The sequence below is a fragment of the Mustela nivalis genome, assembly GCF_964662115.1.
Source record: "Mustela nivalis genome assembly, chromosome: 14".
NCBI lineage: Eukaryota > Metazoa > Chordata > Mammalia > Carnivora > Mustelidae > Mustela > Mustela nivalis.
The window spans coordinates 83,207,265-83,225,368 of NC_139033.1; the positions used below are offsets into that span (position 1 = coordinate 83,207,265).

Here is an 18,104-nt window from a genome sequence, read left to right on the forward strand (position 1 = left end):
CGTGCAGCTGCAGGGCAGACTCTGCAGTATAGGTGTGCCTTGGTGGGGCAGCTCCCCCTGCCCCCCCCCACCCCCTGCCTGGCACTTGTCAGTTCTCTGGGCAGATTTCCTTGTCTCAGCTCCCATCCGGGGCCTCAGAGAGAAATTAGCTGAGGTCTCCCGTGAGCCTTCTGGACGCTGTGTGCCTTAGCCATCGATCGGCTCTCTCTCGCAGGCCTGGGAGACAGCTGAGGAGCCTTGTTCTCTGCTGGTGTGCAGGGGCAAGTCTGCAGGAGGCTAATTGACAGTCTTGATCGGGTTTGGCAGGCCTCTGCTTTCTGTACTCAGTTGTCAAGTGGCTGGTTTTCAGGTCTCTAGGAGTGCTGGGACCTCTCCTCCAGCCTCCTCCCTCCCTGGTCCTCCACCTTCTGCCTGACTGTTCAGTTGGGAGGGCTGTCTCAATGCAGGTGTTATGGGAGAAGCTGCAGAGCAGCTTCTGGCAGAAACAAGCCCTCCAGGGATGTGTGTTCCTGTCCTGCCGCCTTGGGGTCTGGAATGAGATGCCTGGCTCAGGGAAGCAGGGTCCCCCACTCTCTCCACCCTGGCCCTGGTACCATCTCTCTCATGCATCCCCCAAGCCGCATGGAAGTCTTTGTTGTATTTTATTTTCTTGATGTTCTTATGAAAATCATAGCCACCACAGAGATGCTTCTTCAAGTCTTATTTCCCCACACTTCTCAAACTGCTGCTAACTGGGCACTTCCCTTAAATCCCAAAGGAACCCCAGAAGGGTCTTTCATGTCATGACTCCAGCTCTGTTAACAGCTGGGTGCAAGCTGTAGCTCAGGTGTCATCTCCCTGAGGAGCCTCACTGACTTACTTAGACTGAACCATAGGTGAGTCCCCTTTGTGCCCGGTCTCCATGATCATGGTCAGGTGGACTCACCTGTCATGTTTGAAGTGCAGGTATCGGGGTCTTCTGTCTCATGTCCCTTTCTGTGAGGGTCCCCTTCATGGCTGATTAAACCGGCAGCCTCTCACATCTCACTTGGGAGAGACTTTGAACCAAGTGGCACTGAGACGAAGGGATCGTGGCTGAGTACTGATAGAGGTTGTGAGAGGTTGTGTTTTGGGCTTCCTAGGCAGTTGCCCTGCCTGCTGGAGGTCTGAAGCTTTATCTTCTCTTTGGGTTCTATGTCCCAGAGCCCTGAGGAACCCTGAGAAGCTTGAACTAATCTGAGTTGGATCTTATTCCTTGAAATAAAGCACACCTGACCCACCGTTTCCCTGCTCCACACTCCATTTGTCCATGGCTGACCCTCCCTCTCCTGGCAGAAGTATCAGGCCAGGCTTGTAACCAGCCTCAGGAGGCTTCCTAATGAACTGGTCTGGGAGGCGGGGCCTCTGAGCCATACTGCTGTGCTCGGCCCTGCTCTGGACATTGCAATGTGAACTACAAGTTGATCCCCCTGGCTCATTGGAACTCATAAGCTAAAGGCTGGGACTGAATAGTTCGCTCTTCTTCCTATGTATAGGGCAGAGAGGCCCCTGTGTTCCTGGTCAAGGGCCTGTGCTGAGGGTCAGGGACTGTTGCTGCCTAGGTAACCCCTCTGCCTGTTTCTGCCTCCCCCATATGGGGGCAGAGAAGAGGTGCCTTGGCCTTCAGGAAGCCTCGTCATTCACCATGAATGGCTGTGGCATCAGCCCCTGAAGCCCTAGAAAGGCCTGAGAGTCATGGCAAAGTCATGTCTCAGGAGACTGTAGCTGTGGCTGCCCCTCCCTGACAGCCACTGCGCTTTAGAGAGAGCAGCCTCCACGCGGCCCTTGGTGTGATTCCTACTCTGGGCTTGCCTTGCTGTTCTGATCGGAGTCTGTGAGAGAGGCAGAGTCTCAGTCTGCTCCTGATCTTAGCATGCCAGATGTGTCTGAGCAGGTGTCTGGGCTCAAGGAGGGCTCTGAGCAAAAAAGCAAGCTTCCTAAGTGCAGGATTAGAGGGGTCCACCGTGCAGAGGGCTGTGGACAGCATGTGCCCTCTTGAGTCCAGCAGGGGTTGGCCCTGCTGTCCTGTGTGTTGGGCTGCCCATGGCCCTCTAGTCCCCAGCTCCACATTGAACCTGCTCAGACCAGACTGGGCTGCAGCCGTGCTGGGCAAGGGCAGCCTTGACTTGACAGGGCCTCAGCCTTCAGCCAGTCTCAGAGCCAGGCCACGTCCCCGTAGGACATGGCCTTGGAGTCACTGCCAGGCTTAATCATCCAGGCTTTCCCTAGGAGATGATCTCCCTCAGGCTTCCACAGAAGAGCTAGCTTCGTCTGCTGTGAGTGTGTCATCCAGGAGATGCGTGCTTGAAACTTCACCTGTCTCCATTCCAGAGGGATCCTCAGTTCTGTATCCCACCCCATCGCAGCTGTGGGGTCTGGCCTGGTCCTGGGTGCAGAGCAGCCCTCAGCCCTAACACAGCCCCTGGGGCATGTCCCTCTGCAGAGGCAGGAGCAGAGGCTCGGATGCAGCAGGCCAGCAGGGGCCCCCACCCAGCAAGCCAGGGAGCTGGGCTTTGCAGTTCTGCCAGAAGTTGTGACTGGGGGGACTATTTCATAAGTTCAGCCTGACCAATACTGAGCCCAGTGGGAGCAGGTGAGACGGCTTGCAGGCTGAGACGTGAGAAGGCATTAAGCAATTGGGACTCGAGGTGATAAAGACCTGACACCAGGGGTGAGAGAGCCAAGGAAGGGACCTGGATGGGGGTGGGGAAGGAGTACTGCTTGGCTGGGGGTGGACTGGTGCTGTGGAAAATAGGAGGGTCTGATGCTGGGCAGTCCAGGTCCGGGTCCCAGCTCCTGCCCCCTCCTGGCTTCTCCCTTGTAAGACAGCTGTGTCCCAGGTACTGAGTTGAGATGGTCCTAGCGTGGGAAAGACCTGAGAGGGGAAGGGGGCAGGCCAGGCAGCCTGTGGGGAGGGCCTGCCCTCTGAGTCAGTGAGAAGGCCCCAGAGAAGGCCAAAGCCGCCAGGCCCACACCCAGCATCTCAGTTTCCTGGAGTCCCACCTGGGCTAGCAGGCTCTTATTCCAACCTTACCAGGCCCCTGGGCCTGGAGTCCAGGGGTACTACTGCCCAGAGAGAACTGGCCTGAGCACTATGGGTGGAACTCCCGTCCCCTCCCAGGCACTTAGGCCTCTGGCATCCTACAGGGACCAGCTCTTCCAAGCCTAAGGTGGCTGTATTGCTAGCTGTGATGAGTACTGCTGACACCCTGACAAGTCAGGGTTGCCCCTTTGGGCCAGCAGGGGTCCCCCTGAGAGAAGGCAGGGCACTGAGTCCATGTAGCAGCTTTTCAAGGCCAGTCCAGGTGAGGGGTCCCTATCTGCACCCTTCTTGGGCAATATGAGGCCACACTTTCCCTAAGTCAGCTGTGCTAGGCAGGAAACCAGTGCCGGAAATGTACCCCACAGCCAGATGATCAAAGCCCGCAGCCAGAGCTCCCTGGAGCTGTGGGATCGGTGTCTGCAGGAGCCGCTGCTCATCGCCGCCCTGCCAACGCAGCCAGGAAGGAGGGGACTGCCTCCCTTCCCCGTGGGCGCCGCGAGCTGCCCACACACTCACTTCCAACCTACTTCTTGTTTCCCCAGAACCTCCAGTGGGCCCGCGACGTGTTGCTAGGCAGCGGTATCCCGTGGCAACAACTGCAGCACATGCCGGCACAGGGGCTCTTCTGCGAGAGGAACAAGACCAATTTCTTCAACGTGAGTACTTTGCCTTCTTGATTTCCGAGGCTGCTTGCTGCACTGCCTTGCGCTGGAGGTGTGCAAATGGCCCCCCTGGGCGGGCGCTCCCAAGACCACAGCTTTGCGGCATCCTTGGAGGGCGGGCAGGGTGGCGCAGTCGAGAGTGTGCCAGACTCAGGAGTGGGGCCGTGCCTGCCGAGCGACTTCTGGCAAGTCACTGCCCTCTCTTGGCGCTGGCTTGCCCATCTGCAGGGAGAGGTGTGGATGGGTTCAGTGTGTTCTCTGGAGCCCCAGATATTCTGGGGCCGCAGCAGGCAGCGGTGAAGGGGCTCCAGGCCCAGGGTCTCCTCCTGGAGCAGCTCTTTGTGCCCCTGTGTGGTCTTGGGCACTTGGGAAATTCTGACCAAAGCCAGCTCTACTGCTTAAAAACCAAGTTTGGCCAGAGCTGGGCTTTTAGCACCCTTCCAGCCTTGATATTCTAGGTAGGGTAAAGACCCACCCCTTGCCCTGTCTCCAAGGCCCATCTGCTTTCCATCCCTGGCCCCATAAAGCCCACATCTACCCTTCCTGGCCACCCCACCCAGGCCCATCCCTCTCTCACTTGCTCTGTCCTACACAGCTGGCCCCTTACTCTGCTCCACCAGCAAGTCCTCATCCTCTCCTCCCAGCACAGCCAGCTCCAAGCTGGGTGGCTTTGGCAAGTTACCCAGTCCCTCTGAGCTTTGGTGTCTTCTCTGTATTCCCTGATACCCTGTTACACGTGAGAAAACTGAAGGGTGGGGTTGGCCTGGACAGGAGCTAAGGAGAGCAGATCTTGGGTCTGGAGGAGGTGTGTCAAAGGCTGGTTCTTGAGGCACATGGCAGTGGGGGCTTCCCTACTGAGAGCCAGCCAGGCCGTGAGGTGTCTGGGTCCATGGCTCTTCTCTCTCAGGCTCTGACCTTCTAATGGCTAGGCAGGGGCTGTGGAGCCTAGGAGCTCTGCATTTGCCAGCCCAGTCTCTCTCGCTCTCTCTGAGTATTTTATAGACAAGCAGTAGATGTAATCTGTAACCAATCTACACAGTACCAAGGGCTTGCAGAGGAAGAGGAGTTCCCTTCTACCCAGATGGCCAGGCTGCAGCCACTATTCTTCACCCTGTTGTGTGTCCTTCCAGAGGGTGTCTGCCTGTTTGTAATCCAGGGCACAGACATGTACACAAAGGACAAAGTCCACGTGCTTTTGACCTTTGTTTTTTGCTTTTTGTTTTTTTTTTTTTTTCACTTAAAAACATATCTTAGAGAGTGTTTAAGAACCAGTTCTGTCTTTTTAATAGTTGCATAGCATTCCCAACATATGGCTGTACCACAATTTACCTCCCCATACCCTACCTACTGATAGGCATGTAGGTGGTTCCTGGTCTTGTTATTTCCGTGTTTTGTACATACATCTTTGCTATGTGGAAATCCATTCATGGGATAAATTTCTAGAAACAATTCTGTGGTCAGTGGGTTTGTGGTGCCTTTCAAGTTTTAGAAGACAGTACCCTCCAAAGATCCTTCCCAAACATAGATTCATTTCTTTCAGACCTCTTCTACACTCTGTATTATTTAACTGTTACATGTTTACTCTTTGGTAGGTGAGAAATGCTATCATGTTTCATTTATTATTAGTAGGATTGCCCAGGATATCACATTAGCAGTTTTAATTTCTTCTGTGCCGTTTCTACTCATGTTAATTTTCTTACTAGGTTGTTGATCTTTTTCTTTTTGATTTAGAAGAACTCCATCTATTAATGAAATGGGCTCTTTGTCAGTGCTGTGCAAGCCTTTTTTTTCCCCTGCAGTTGCTAAATTGAAGCTAGAGCCAGGCAGCTAGCTAGTTTTCCTGAGCTCCTTTATCAAATGAGCTACCGTTAACTATCTGCCTTGAAGAGTAATCACAGGGATCAAGTTATATGATGGGGTAATGACCCTAAATGAGGACCTGGCACATGGTAGGTGTTCCAAGAAAACAGCTTCCTTCCCTCTTCCCTGTCCCATTGTTGGTATTTGACCTCAGAGACTATATAGTAATGCCGGAAGGAGAGAGCCAGCCTCCGGGGCTTCCTTGTGGGTTGGCATGCTTACACTTCCTAATGACAGAGTTTAGGAGACCAGCATCTCAGATGCCTGTAAACCCAGGGCACATCTGAGCTGGCGGATGGGTGCTCCAGGTCCTTTCCCCACGGGGCTCACTCCCCATAGCAGCTCCTTGGTTTCTGGAGCCTTCCGGAAAATGAGTTCTGCAGAAGGGCAGTCGGGCTGTGCCCATGGGAGAGAAGGCAGGCAGAGCTCTGGGTGAGCCTGGCACCTGGGCAACACCTCCCCGTCACCAGAAGCCCCTGCAGACATGGGCCACCCAGCCTGGCCTGGATGATGTGGCTAGTCTTAACCTCTGCCATGTCAACTATTCATTTCTCCATGCTTCCCAGTAAGATGCTATGTCATCACCTTCATGCCTTCTCCTGCTCAAGTCTTAGCCAACCACCCTCTCGACTCTTCTCTTTGGAGGTGGGTTGCGGCTCCTCATGCTTCTCTAGCCCAAAATGTTACCCTCTGGACAGAGGCCAGACGCTTGCACCCCCACTTGTGAAGTACCAAGGGACAGGGGCTCCCAGCTGCTTGGTGACAGGATCGCCCTTGCTGAGCCCACCCCACCTATCCTTGCTTTTGCTTCAGGAGGACCTCAGGGTGGACACTTTCTCCATACCCAGAGAGTGCTGACTCTGCATGCTTTCAGTACACAAACTTGTCTGGCAGATTTGACCAAGTGTGAGCAAATGGTTTCCTGCCAAGTTTCCAGAGGAGCATTTAGAGCCCCCTCAACTGACTCTTTTGTGATGGGGCTGTGGCTCTGACAACTGGGGCTGTAGGTGGGGAGGAGCAAGCTGGCTCTTCTCCTTTCTCTTGTGCTTTGGGGTTACTGCTTTGGCCTGGCATAGGGGCAAAGGCATGGGGCTGCTGGCCCTGGTGAGGAGGTGCAGGGAGAGTGAGAGCCGGGGGCGCTAGGCACCTTGATTGGCCATCCCTCAAAACCCCCTCTGTCCTAGCCACCTGTGCCACCCAAGAGGTTATCTGTACAGCCCCCCTCACCATCCTCAAAGACCCGGGCTAGGGGACCCTCCTGTTATTTATTAGTGCCAATTTCTGAAAATTGTGGGAGTTTCCTAGGGCCCCACTGTCACTGCCAACAGTCCAGACACACAGCAGAGCCCAGGTGCCGTGGCCTACTCAGAGGTGCTTCTATGTGTGGTTGGGCTCTTCTCTTGTCTCAGGTGTGTGTGTATAAAATCAAACAGGTTCTTTTGCAGCTGTGAAAAGTGGTGTGTGTGCACACACACACACGTGCTTTTCAGCAACCTAGGTCTTTTGTTTTGTTTTATTTTCCCCTGACATTGAGTCTGAGAGAAGTTTCCCTGAAAAGGAGCACAGGCCATCTCACTTCTGAAGCTGCCACCCAGTTTTGTGCCGTGCAGGGGCCACAGTCTCCTTGAGTGGGCACAGATATGGGGCCCGGCTTTGTGCTCATAAGGAGGCTGCCGCGGGCCTGCCTGTCCCTGTCTCGGGGCCGTGTTCCTCGAGTCCCTAGCTCTTCTGGTCTAGCCCAGAGAGGTGCTCAGTGTTTGTGGACCAATTACATTCATGCTTTCTCCCTTAACAGCCAGTCTCCCAGCATGTCCTCGTGGTCTAGCCAGTGCTGGCTGCTGTGGCGCCCCTGCCCCAGGATGCTTGACAGCTTGCGGCTGAGCCCCACACGCGGGTCCCTCCATGTAGGGCCTCTGTACGATGCCACAGGGCATGTGAGAGAGTTGGTGGACTCTTAAGGAGTTTGGGTGTGTTGGAGGCAGGCTTCCCACTGCAGCACGGGTTTTCTTCAGCCAGGAAAGGGCCAAGAGACAGAGAGGTCCCCTTGGGGGAGCTCGTCAAGGCTGGGCCATGGCTGAGGCGGTGCTGGGTGAAGAGCCAGACAAAGGGCTGGGTGCTGAAGGGCCGGTGAGTGTGACCTGGGCCTTTGATGGCAGCTCTCCTCGTGGGAGCTCCTGCATGGGGGGTTTAGCAGGCCTGCTACACAGCTGGCTGGGGACCCACAGCCGCGTAAATGCAGCGTGTAGCAGGGTGCAGCAGTGTGATTGGATGAGCATGTGAGAGAGAGAGGAATGAACTTGGCACATCTCCAGTCCCACTGTTCCATAACTTGACTGTGAGGGAATAGTTCCCAGCCCACCCCCTACCTCTGCTGTGGAAAATCCCTGCTTGCGGGCCATCTGCCGAGCAAGGTTGGAGCTCCTGAGCCATGGCTCGTGCTCCAGAGCAGGCTGGAGCCCCAGCTGAGGGCCCCATTACCTCAGCCTCTCCCACCGGATGGAATGGTCTGGTCTCTGCCAAAACCGAGCCAGAGTGGTTGGGGATTGGTTGAGGTCCTGCAGCCCTCCCTGCTCCACCAGGGCCTGGCCTGGGCCCTGGTGCCTTTTCTTTCACTGCATCAGTTGGGACAGGCGGAGGCCTGTGGCTGTGTGATTCAGAGGTGGTTCCCCAGGCCAACTGTGCAGAACAGAGCAGGGAAGACAGGGAGGCCTGGGGCCAGAGTGGACATTGGGTACGTGCGCATACAGACCCTTCCAAGCCAGTGCCAGCCCTGAGTGGGCTGCCAGGGAGGGAGGGTGCAGGGAACTGTCCCTCTCTGGGCAGAAGGTGCTAGGAAAGCAGGCTCTAAGTACACTGTAGAGCCTGAGGGCTTGTCTCCGAGTGCCCAGAAGCTTCTACAGCTTCCTGGTGTGTGCACTCCTGGGAAGGTGGGCCTGCAGAGGCTGGAGCTGGCTGCTCTGTCCAGAGTGAACTTCTCTCCTTCTTATAGTTGCTTCAGAAATGTTCCCATAGTAACCAAGCCAGAGATGGCTCTCCTTACTTTCCCAAAATGTTTGCTTATTTTAGCAGGCAGGGTTTTTTCTTGTTTCAACCCAGTTTCCAGCCACTGTGAAAGAAGCAAAGGAAGCTGAGGGCCCAACTAGCACGGCTTCCTGCGTCCGAGACTGCGTGGGGTGGGTAACGGCTGTGGCTCAAGTTTGAGGGAATGGAGGGGAGGTGCTAGCTTGCTGGGACTTGGCTACCTTGTCACGGTGCCACTTCTGCCTCATGTGGGGGTCTGCTTGTAGCTCAGGTGAGCAGCCCATAGCCAGAAGCCCCCAGGGCAGGTCCCCAGACCCTGGGGCCACTGAGAAGGGCACAAACTTTGGACTCAGATGGGCTTGGCTCCTGGTCACTCCACCCCTTCCCAGGCCCCACATAGGGCATGGGGCCGCCTGTCGGCAGGGTGGTGACAATTAGCAGATGGAAGCCCTCACCCAGCACATGCTTGGCACATCATACAACTCACCCTTAGGATCAGGAGTCAGCCTGCATGGGGCTTTGGGGCTTAACTGTGGATCCCAGTGGTGCTGCAGAAGGGCAGTGCTGGTATCAGAAGGGGCGTGGCTAGAGCCAGCAGTGGGAGCCCCATCTCTCACGGGGCTGGAGCCCTCCAGAGGCTCAGGGCCTGGCCCGGCTGGAGTGGGGTAGCCTGACATGTGGGGACCTCTATACCCAACACATGGGCCTCTTTCTGCATGGCCCAGCATGACCTTTGGTGCCTCTCGGTGCAGGTCGTGCTCCCTCCTTGGTCAGTGCTGCATAGTGCTCTGCTGTCTGTCCTCCAGCTTATCGACCTGCCCTCTTCCCTGAGGAGCAATAGCTTCCTGTTCTCCTCTGGTACAAAGACATAGCCTTCCCCGGTCTCTCTCCTCACTTGTGCAGGTCTCCAGGACAAGGTCACGGGCCCTCCAAAACCAGTGCCTCCACATATCAGAAGCCAGGCGGTTCTGCAGATCCCATCCAGATTCCCTCTCACCAGCCCCCTCTCCACCCTTCCTGGCACCCAGAACCACAAATGACTTTCACTTTGGCCAATCTGTGGGCTGATTGGGAAGGCCGGGCCCCTTCCTATACCCATGGCTAGTGCCTCTGACTGCTCCGGCTCTGGTGTGCGCTGCTACCTGGCAGCGGCTCTGTGGTTCCGTTTGTCCTGAGTCCATGTTGCCGAAAGTACTGGGAGACACAGTCACCAGGAGCCGTCTTTGTTCTTTGAGGGATTGTGTTGTGTGGTCTCCAGCTCTGGAACCTGAGTGCTCGTTGAGGGCCCTGATTGGGAAAGGAAGAGCCTCCACAGGCTGGGCAGCCAGCTCAGGGGAGAGCCACTCACCAGAGCTGGGGGAAAAGAAGGATGGCCTCTCAATGCCCTGTACCCCATCTTTATCGGCAGGAATCAGTCATACCCCTTCTACTCTAACTTGCTGCCAGTTGGCTGTGTGATCTTGGGGGAGTCCCCTCCACCCACCCAGTGAGCAGATGCCAGGTATTAGGGAGTGGCAGGCACTCAGGGCCTGAGACAGTGCCCTGGCCCTCGGGAGGGAGCCAGGGCTCCAGATGGAGGCCAGTGGTGCTACGTAGCACACAGGCTCTGGAGCCCAGTACACCAGGCACTCCCAAGCAGGGACCTCATCCAGAACAGTGTCTCTGTCACCTCCCCTCCACCCCAGGCACAGTCCCCTGGCACAGGGCCCAGCAGGAGTGGCATGCTTAAAGACTGAATTCTTCCCACCCTCGAGAGTTCCCTGGGACAGGGTTAGCTGGGAACCAAGTAGCCCCAGAGTGAGGGACGGCAGGCCCCATCCTGGCTCAAGTGAACCCTGGCCAGGTCCTGGGGTCTGTGCCCAGGACATCTGCCTCCTGCTGCAGGGCTTGACTTGGCCCTTCTTTCCCACTACCTGCCCCCTCCTAGTTCCCGAGAGGCACAGTGCCTAGTGGGCCTGTGGGCAGCCCTTGGCCTCACTTAAACCTGCCCCTGGAGCTGAGTCACTGACACCCACCCCAGATGTCAGCCCCAAGTTCGGGGCCTTTTGCAATAGGCAGAAATCAGGGAAGACCAAGGCACGACCCAGGGATGGGGTGTTGGTCTCCACCCAGTTAATTATATCCTATACCACTCCTGACAGCAGCAGAGTCGTCCTGCCTCCCAGCAGTAAACGAGCCCGAGGAGCGTCCGTGAGGGGTGTGCCGGCCTGTGGGGTACTCCAGTGCAGAGTCCCGCCCGTCCTCTCTGGTCAGGGCCAGGGAATGTCGGAATAGGAAGCCCCCCCTGTTGGCAACAGACCCACACCTTTCCTGCAGTCAGTCCACCCACGTCACCTTTGCTGCTCTCAGGACCAGTTGTGACCAGTTCATGTTCCCCCTCTGTCCCTGTGCCCACACCTCAAGGAATGTGTTGGCCTGTTGTTAAACTTGCTGTGCACCAGGCCCTGGGCCAGCTACCTTGTCAGGGAGGTCGAGTGTCCACAGGTCCATTTCATGGAGGTGCCAGGAAGTAAGGTTCCATAACCCGTCCGTTTTGGAGGAAGACTGTGAGCCTCACTGTCTGGTGCTGAAGCCTGTGGGTGGTAGCCTGCAGCTGCACATGAGGGAAGGGGAGCAGAAAGCCAGGCACAGATTGGCTCTTACACTGGGATCAGCCCAGCTGCTCCCAAGCAAGAGTGTTGCCCGCATGGTTCATTTATTGGGTAGGGAGGATGGTGTGGCAGTGGCCAGGGGAACATGGGCATCTAGCTCTGCGCTAGCCGGCGGTGCTGGGATTCCAGGTTGATAGGGGCTGGAGTCAGGGGCTGGGCAATGGTAGAGGCCAGGACCACCCCTGGGGGCCATGACTGCACCTTGGGCTTGTGTGGACACCGGGCCTGTGTGGGCATGACTGACTGGGTTGGGCTACCTGTCTATGGTAGACAATCTCTGCCTGGCTCCACCCAGGGGCTGGGGGCCCTGAGGCAGAGCACAGCAACAGTGGAGGCTGCCACTGTTGCCACAGGCCCAGAGCATCTGTGCCCAGCCTGGCCCAGGGCAGCAAATGGCAGAACTGGCCCCATTTACAGGCTCTCCCTGGGGGCTTTATTTGGGGTTCCGCCTTTGATCCTCCACAGCATGTGTGAGTGGCTTAGATGCTATTATTATCCCCATTGTACAGATGGGGAAGTTGACACCAGCAGGTGCCCTAGGCTGTCAAAATCAAAAGCCCTTTTCTATCCTCTGCCCACCAGGCTGACCTGGCTTCCCCTGTTGGACAGCAGAGCTTGTGACCCTCTTTTCAGGCCCTGTTCATAGGCCACTCCCTGGCTGATGTGCTTGCTCTGGGTACTGGGAGAGGACGGCACTGAAGGGGCATTTGTGGGGTGTGTTTCTTCAGTGGCGGGGGGTGGGGGTTGGACCCTGCAGAGATCAGTTCCATCTGCACCCTTTGAACGGTGTGCAGAAGCCCAGGGAGTGAACCAAGATCACACAGCTATGCATGTGGTGAGGCTGGAGTCCAAACCCTGGTCTGTCCCTTTCCATGACCGGCTCCTTTAGCTGCCTTGTTGGGAAATCACCAGCCACATCCAGGCTCTCTCTGCTCCATTAGTGATATCTGCTATGGGCATTGGCAGACTGTGTTCTGTGCCTCTGCCCCCTCATTCAGGGGGTGGAGTCCTTTGCCTCTACCTTGCTCTGAGGCCTCCAGGTGGTGAGGTACTCTCTTACTGGGTCTTTGTCACCTTATAGCCCATTTTGTCTTCCTTCAAGCCATTAGAGAGGCCCCCTATTGATGTGTACCCAGGTTCCTGGGGAAGGTGAGCCCACGAAAGCTGTGGGTGCCCAGAGCTCACGGTGGGTTTTGGGTAGGGCTGGCTAGATGGGGAAGGATCATGAGGAGCGAGGGACAGGGGTGGGTTTGTTCCAGCCATATGTAAGTAAGCCTCATCACCTTTGGCCTCCCTTTTGGAACCTCACCTGCTGTCATTGTTTCTCCTGCCCACAGGCCTTTGGCTTCAGTGCCTTCATCGTCCTTTGAAAACATACCGGTTGAGGGCCATTTTGCAGTAGGGGCTTCCCTCTGTGGTCCCCTCACATTCTTTTCCATACACAGGGTCACTGCCCAGCCCAGCCTTCCCAAGCCTACCCTATGTCCTCTTGACCCACCCCTACCCCCTGCCCCCCCATCCCTGCCCAGCCCTGCCTAGGCTGGTCTCCTCCAGCAAGTCTCAGGACCTGCCTGAGCCACACCACTGCAGTCACTTTTGTGCACGTGCTCTTTGAGACCCTCTGGCCTGAATAAAACCCCTACCCCTCCTAGGGCTGATATCCCAGAATCTGGGAGCGGGGGAGCTGACAGTGGGAGAAAGGCAGAGGAAGTGACATTGGAGGAGGTGCTTGCTCGGCGGCCTTCCGAGCAGAGGGAGGTGTGAGCCAGCGTGGGCATCAGGCAGGTGCTGTGTGCCAGCAGAGGGCCAGGCTGGGCCAGGTGCAGAGTGCAGACTTCCTCCTAGGGCAGAGGGACTAGGGGACGAGATCTTTAAGCCATCACACTTGCTGACACGATGTACCAGAGGGGCTAGGCTGGGGCAGGCACACAGCACTGCCAACCTGCTACTTTTGGGGACTCCACTACACATGACAGCTCATGGAATCCTTGCAACCCATGAGATGTAGGTAGTGCCACTATCTTGTCTTTATAGATGGGGACACCGAGGCTTGGTTACCCAGCAAGTCCACCCCTAAGCCAAGACCCAGGCAGTAGGAATGGCAGCTAGTAGATGGGCCCTAGAGACAGGCAGAGGAGGGACACAGGGCTCCCTTAGACCAGTGGCATGATGGGCAGGGCCGCGAGGACAGGAAGCATAAGGGTGCGGGGGGGGGGGGGGAGTGGGGGGGGTAGGTTGGAGCTCAGCTCCGCTCTTGCATACCAGGTCCACTATCCCACATGCTTCTGCCCAGTGTGGTGAGACCTGTGTCTGCACGTGTGCATGTGGGACTCCCGGACACCACTGAGGGGCCACTGCTCATCATCCCAGTACTTCCTGCGCACCCATGTCATCTGATTGTCGGAAGAAATTATCTGGGAATTCACTGTGGCTTTCCTCTTCCCCCATGGTACCGAGTCCCCAGTGGCTGTCAATAGCCCACCTGGCCAGTGAGGAATGGGATCAGGCTCTGCTCCTGGCCCTGCCCTTGGCAGAGGTGACTGTGGCAGGTGTCCTGCTCCCCCACCCACAAGCCCCAACACACTAAGATGTGTGGAGCTGCACAGCAGCACCGTCGTCAGGGTTAAAGGAAATCCAGTCACATCACAGTGGGAATTAGAGAACAGAAAAGAAGGGAAAAGTTTAAATTGGGGAAATCTGAGCTCCTTGGCTGTAGTAGAAATTGCTGCAGTGGTGCTATTTTTAGCATTGTTGAGATGATCTATTGGCCAGTTGCAAAAGTAAACAAAAGATTCACTTCAAGTTCTCCAGGGAAAAAAGGTCCAGTTTTCAAGAATCTTAAAAAGGTTAGCAAACTTGTGTGGCTTCTTAGCTTATCCCTGGGTCCTCCTTCCTTCCCATGTCCTGGGCTCTGTAGGCTCTGTTGAATTTCAGAGCTTCCAGCTTGCTGGGTCCAGGATCAGGCTGGAACAGCCTGGAACAGGTGCTGTAGGCCTTCCTGTCCACATCCCTGTCTCCCTGTCTGTGGGAACCACATGAGCCCAAGAGGTGGCTGACTGGGGAAGAGGAGGGGGCGGTGGTTCCCACCTGAGAAGCTGCAGAGTGTCCTGGCCCAAGGCCACAGGACACCCAGGCCCCTATCCTGACAGGACCACAGCATAGTCCTCAGTCCCTGCCCAAGCCCAGCCACCGTCATTCACAGATAGAATTCTTTAAAGATTTTTATTTATTTACTTACTTGGCAGAGAGAGAGAGATCACAAGTAGGCAGAGGGGCAGGCAGAGAGGCAGGCAGAGATCGAGGGGGAAGCAGGCTCCCTGCTGAGCAGAGAGCCCATGCGAACGAACCTTCAGGATCCTGCAATCATAACCTGAGCCCACAGCAGAGGCTTAACCCACTGAGCCACCCAGGTGCTCCACACAGCTAGAATTCTTAAAAAAACACCAACAATCAAATGTAAACAGCCTTTAGATGGTCATTCCCCAGCACGCAGTCTTTTCTGGCCATTGGAGACCGTTGCCATCCCTGGATACAGAGCCACAGTTGTGGCAGTGCCAGAATGTTCGGCTGGAGGGAGAGGATATGTTTTAGCCCTTGGCATTCGTGATCCCGCACACTGTGCCAGTCCTGCAAGGGGGTGCAGAGACCCCTGCAGGTGGCACAGCTGTGACTTGCCCTGGGCCACACAGTCAGCAAGTGGCAGAGCCCAGACGAGAGCCCAGGCCTGGGACCCGCATCCTGTGGACCAGCTTCCATGCCGGAGTTTCTGGCCAGCCCAGGGGGCCAGCTCGGATTGTGTACATATCCAGCACTGACCTCAGCCCACAGCCCTCTCCACCCAGCCACTGGGGGTGATCCGTTAGGAGCTTACTGTTTAACATTCCTGAAGAACATTTTCCAGTGTAGACTTCTTTTCCCACTGCATGCTAGTTTTTAGAGGCTTGCTCTTGGATACATGTCCCTGCTGTATCATTCTGGGGCACTGCACATAGCTGTCTCAGCTCAGGCAGAGAACTCTGGGCTTTACCCGCGTGGGATGCGGTCCTAGGCCCAGGCACACCATCTGGAGGGGCAGCACCGTGGTGCCGAAGGCAGCAGGGGGAGGCTCACTGCTAGGAGGAGGCCCAGGCCTTGGCAAGGCTTTGGAAAGTGGAACAGAGCAGGCAGCCCACTCGGACCAGGGACCTGAGGATGGCTGGGAGCGAGGGGAAGAGCCTGAGGGAGGTCTCTGGCTGCTAAGGTTGTAGGCTCCCTGCCGCAGTGCCAGGAATAAGAGGGGGCTTGCTGGCAGGCCCTCCCTGTGTCCCCATCCCCAGGCTGCAGGTGGCCTATCAGTGGGTATGGTCCAGTAGAAAGCTAAAAGGTGGGAAAGATTGCCAGTGAGTGGGCCTCTGTGGATGGAGGGGAGGGAGGCCACAGGGCTTGCTTCCATGGGCGCAGGGAATCTCCATTATTATTCCTCCCTTCAACCCCATGATCCCCATCTCATGATGAGCAAGCTGAGGCTAAGGACAGCGGCAGCACAGGCACAGCATCACTCAGCCCAGAAGGAGCAAGGCTGGGATTTCTACCCCAAAGCGCCTGGCCTCAGAGAGCTCAGACTGCTCCCTGCCCACCCTCCTGGCCCCCCTTCCTACCAGCCCACCCACACCCAGCCTGCACCCAGCCTGGCAAGGTTTGAGGTAAGAGCCCATGCTGTTGGCCATGGTGCCCAGGGCCGACAGGAGGGGCCCTGCAGGAGTGACCATCCACCTCTGCCCCGGGCTTTATCCTGCTTGCCAGGCTCCTACCAGCTGGTCCCATCCAAACCCTGCAGGGAGGAGGGGTGCTGCATTACCATTTGCAGATGAGGAACCTGAGGTGGCAAGCCCCAGGCTCCTGAGCCAGGGAGTGGTGGGATAGTGGCTCTGCTTCCTGCCACAGTGCTGCCCCTGTGGGCCTGGCAGGCATACCTGCTGACTGAGTCAGGATGTGGAAGTACCTTATCCTCTCCAGGGTGGCATGTGACCCCTCAGACTCCATCTCTGAGATGGGAGATGGGATGTCCAGCCCCTGATACTTGAGAACCTTGTGGTCCCAGCCCTGTGTTGAGGTGGCTATGGGCCACATATCTGAGCCCCAAGAAGTAGCCCTGTGCAGCCTAGATGGGGCCTTTTCTGGGCCTCATCCCTACCAGGGCATGGGAGAGACCACCCTGACCTGCCTGGTCCTCCCTGCAGCAGTGGTCATGGGTGGGCTGTCGGCAGCATGTAGCATTCCTAGTCTGCTTCCCCCAAATCCACCTGGGTGATAAAAAGAGGAAGCAGTAGCATCCCCCCAACCAGGGAGGATTCTAGATGTGGGATGTGGCAGGCGTGGAGAGCAGTTGAGGGTCCCAAAGGGGTTTCACAACAGGGGTTAGGACAGGGGGGAGGGCAGGTTGTATTTGCTGGCCTTTGCCTGCCCTCCCCAGAGCTGTGCCCATGACTGCTGCCCATTTTCCTCCCCTTCCTTGCCAAGGCTTCCCTTCCTTGTCCCTCCAGACAGATCATTGGTACCTTTAGGGGAGCTTGGGGGTGTCGGGTGAGCTGCCCACAGCCTTTGGCTACTCTGAGGCACCCTAAGCTAGAGAGGAAGCTAGGAGGATGGGCATTGGCCATAGGAGCCCAAGTGAGGGGCCCAGACAGTACCGCCCAGGGCTCAGAGATGCTCCCGTACAAGAGCATGCTGATGGCAAGGCTTTTGCTTGTGATGGATTCTTGTGAGATGGGGCTGCCCGCCCCCCAGGTTGCCTCAGGCCCTGTCTATAGGTCATGCTCTGGCCTGATGTCTCCCATCTTTTACTGTGGGTAATGGTGGGTTTGCCTTGTACGGGGGTTCTCTTAGCCAGGAGCCTCTGTGGGTATGGCTGGGGCCTGTGGATAGAGGGCAGGGCTGGAGCGGGCCTGGGATGGGGATACTGCATGTCTGGTCCACACATCTTTGTACCCTACTCCAGGCAAGGTGAAGGCCACTGCCCTGCCCTAAGAGTCTAGTTTTGCTGTGACTTCCTAATCCTGGTCCCTGCTGACCTCAGTTTCCCCATTTCCAGAGGTGGGTCAGCAGATGAGGTCAGTGGTTTTTCCAGCCCATTTTCCAAAGGAATGCTTTCCCACACACCCCACTGGGAAACATGAAAAGGCAGCCTCTCCAGTAGACAGGAAGGACTGGGTGCCACCTGCTCCGGCCACACTCCTGCCCTGTCCAGGCTCCTGGGAACGAGGGCCAGGAGACCTGGAGAAGGCTGCCGGGTCTCTGCCCTGCCACCATTCTGCCAATCCAGACAAGGCTTCCTAAGCTCTGTGGCCAGGCCTTCTTTCTGGGGTGGCTTCAGTCTGGGAATTTGTCTCCTCCTCCTCCATCCCCCCTTTTCCACTTTTCCTCTTTGGAAAGTTTGACCAAGTTGCTTCTGAGAGAGCAGCATTGGGTTGAAAATCCAAACCAGAACTCTAGCTCCAAGAGTCCCTGCCTGGTTTCCATGGTGATGGGCTGTGGCCACCAGTGCCCCTGAGGGCAGAGCAAGGTCTCCCTCACAAGGGCAGGCCCAGGCTCTGCTCCATGGTTGCTCCAGCCATACACCTGGGTGACTCCAGAGAAGCTAGTCAGATTTTGTAAGGCTTAGTTTCTTCATCTGCAGAGTGGGGTTGATTAGACCTACCTCGGGGTTATAAGAGTACAGCCTGCCATGTGCCATGAGGATATTGTGCCCAGGAAAGGGTCCTGGAGGGTCCCTGCAGGGGGAGGGAGCTGGGGGAAGGACCCAGATGACATAAGGCACATGGGTGACAGGGCTCACTAGGGCCAGTGGAAGGAAGAGAAGGTGACATGGAT

The 18,104-nt window shown here is 56.6% G+C and overlaps 1 protein-coding gene across 7 annotated transcripts in view; it reads left to right on the forward strand.

Moving 5' to 3' along the window:
• CABIN1 (calcineurin binding protein 1) overlaps window positions 1-18,104 on the forward strand; it is a 149,971-nt gene that overhangs the window by 100,991 nt on the left and 30,876 nt on the right. For all 7 annotated transcript variants that reach the window (XM_082697648.1, XM_082697652.1, XM_082697651.1 and 4 more), the window contains one exon: window positions 3,604-3,717. In XM_082697648.1, coding sequence (XP_082553774.1) covers window positions 3,604-3,717 — 114 coding nt within the window. The remainder of the gene's footprint in view (window positions 1-3,603; window positions 3,718-18,104) is intronic.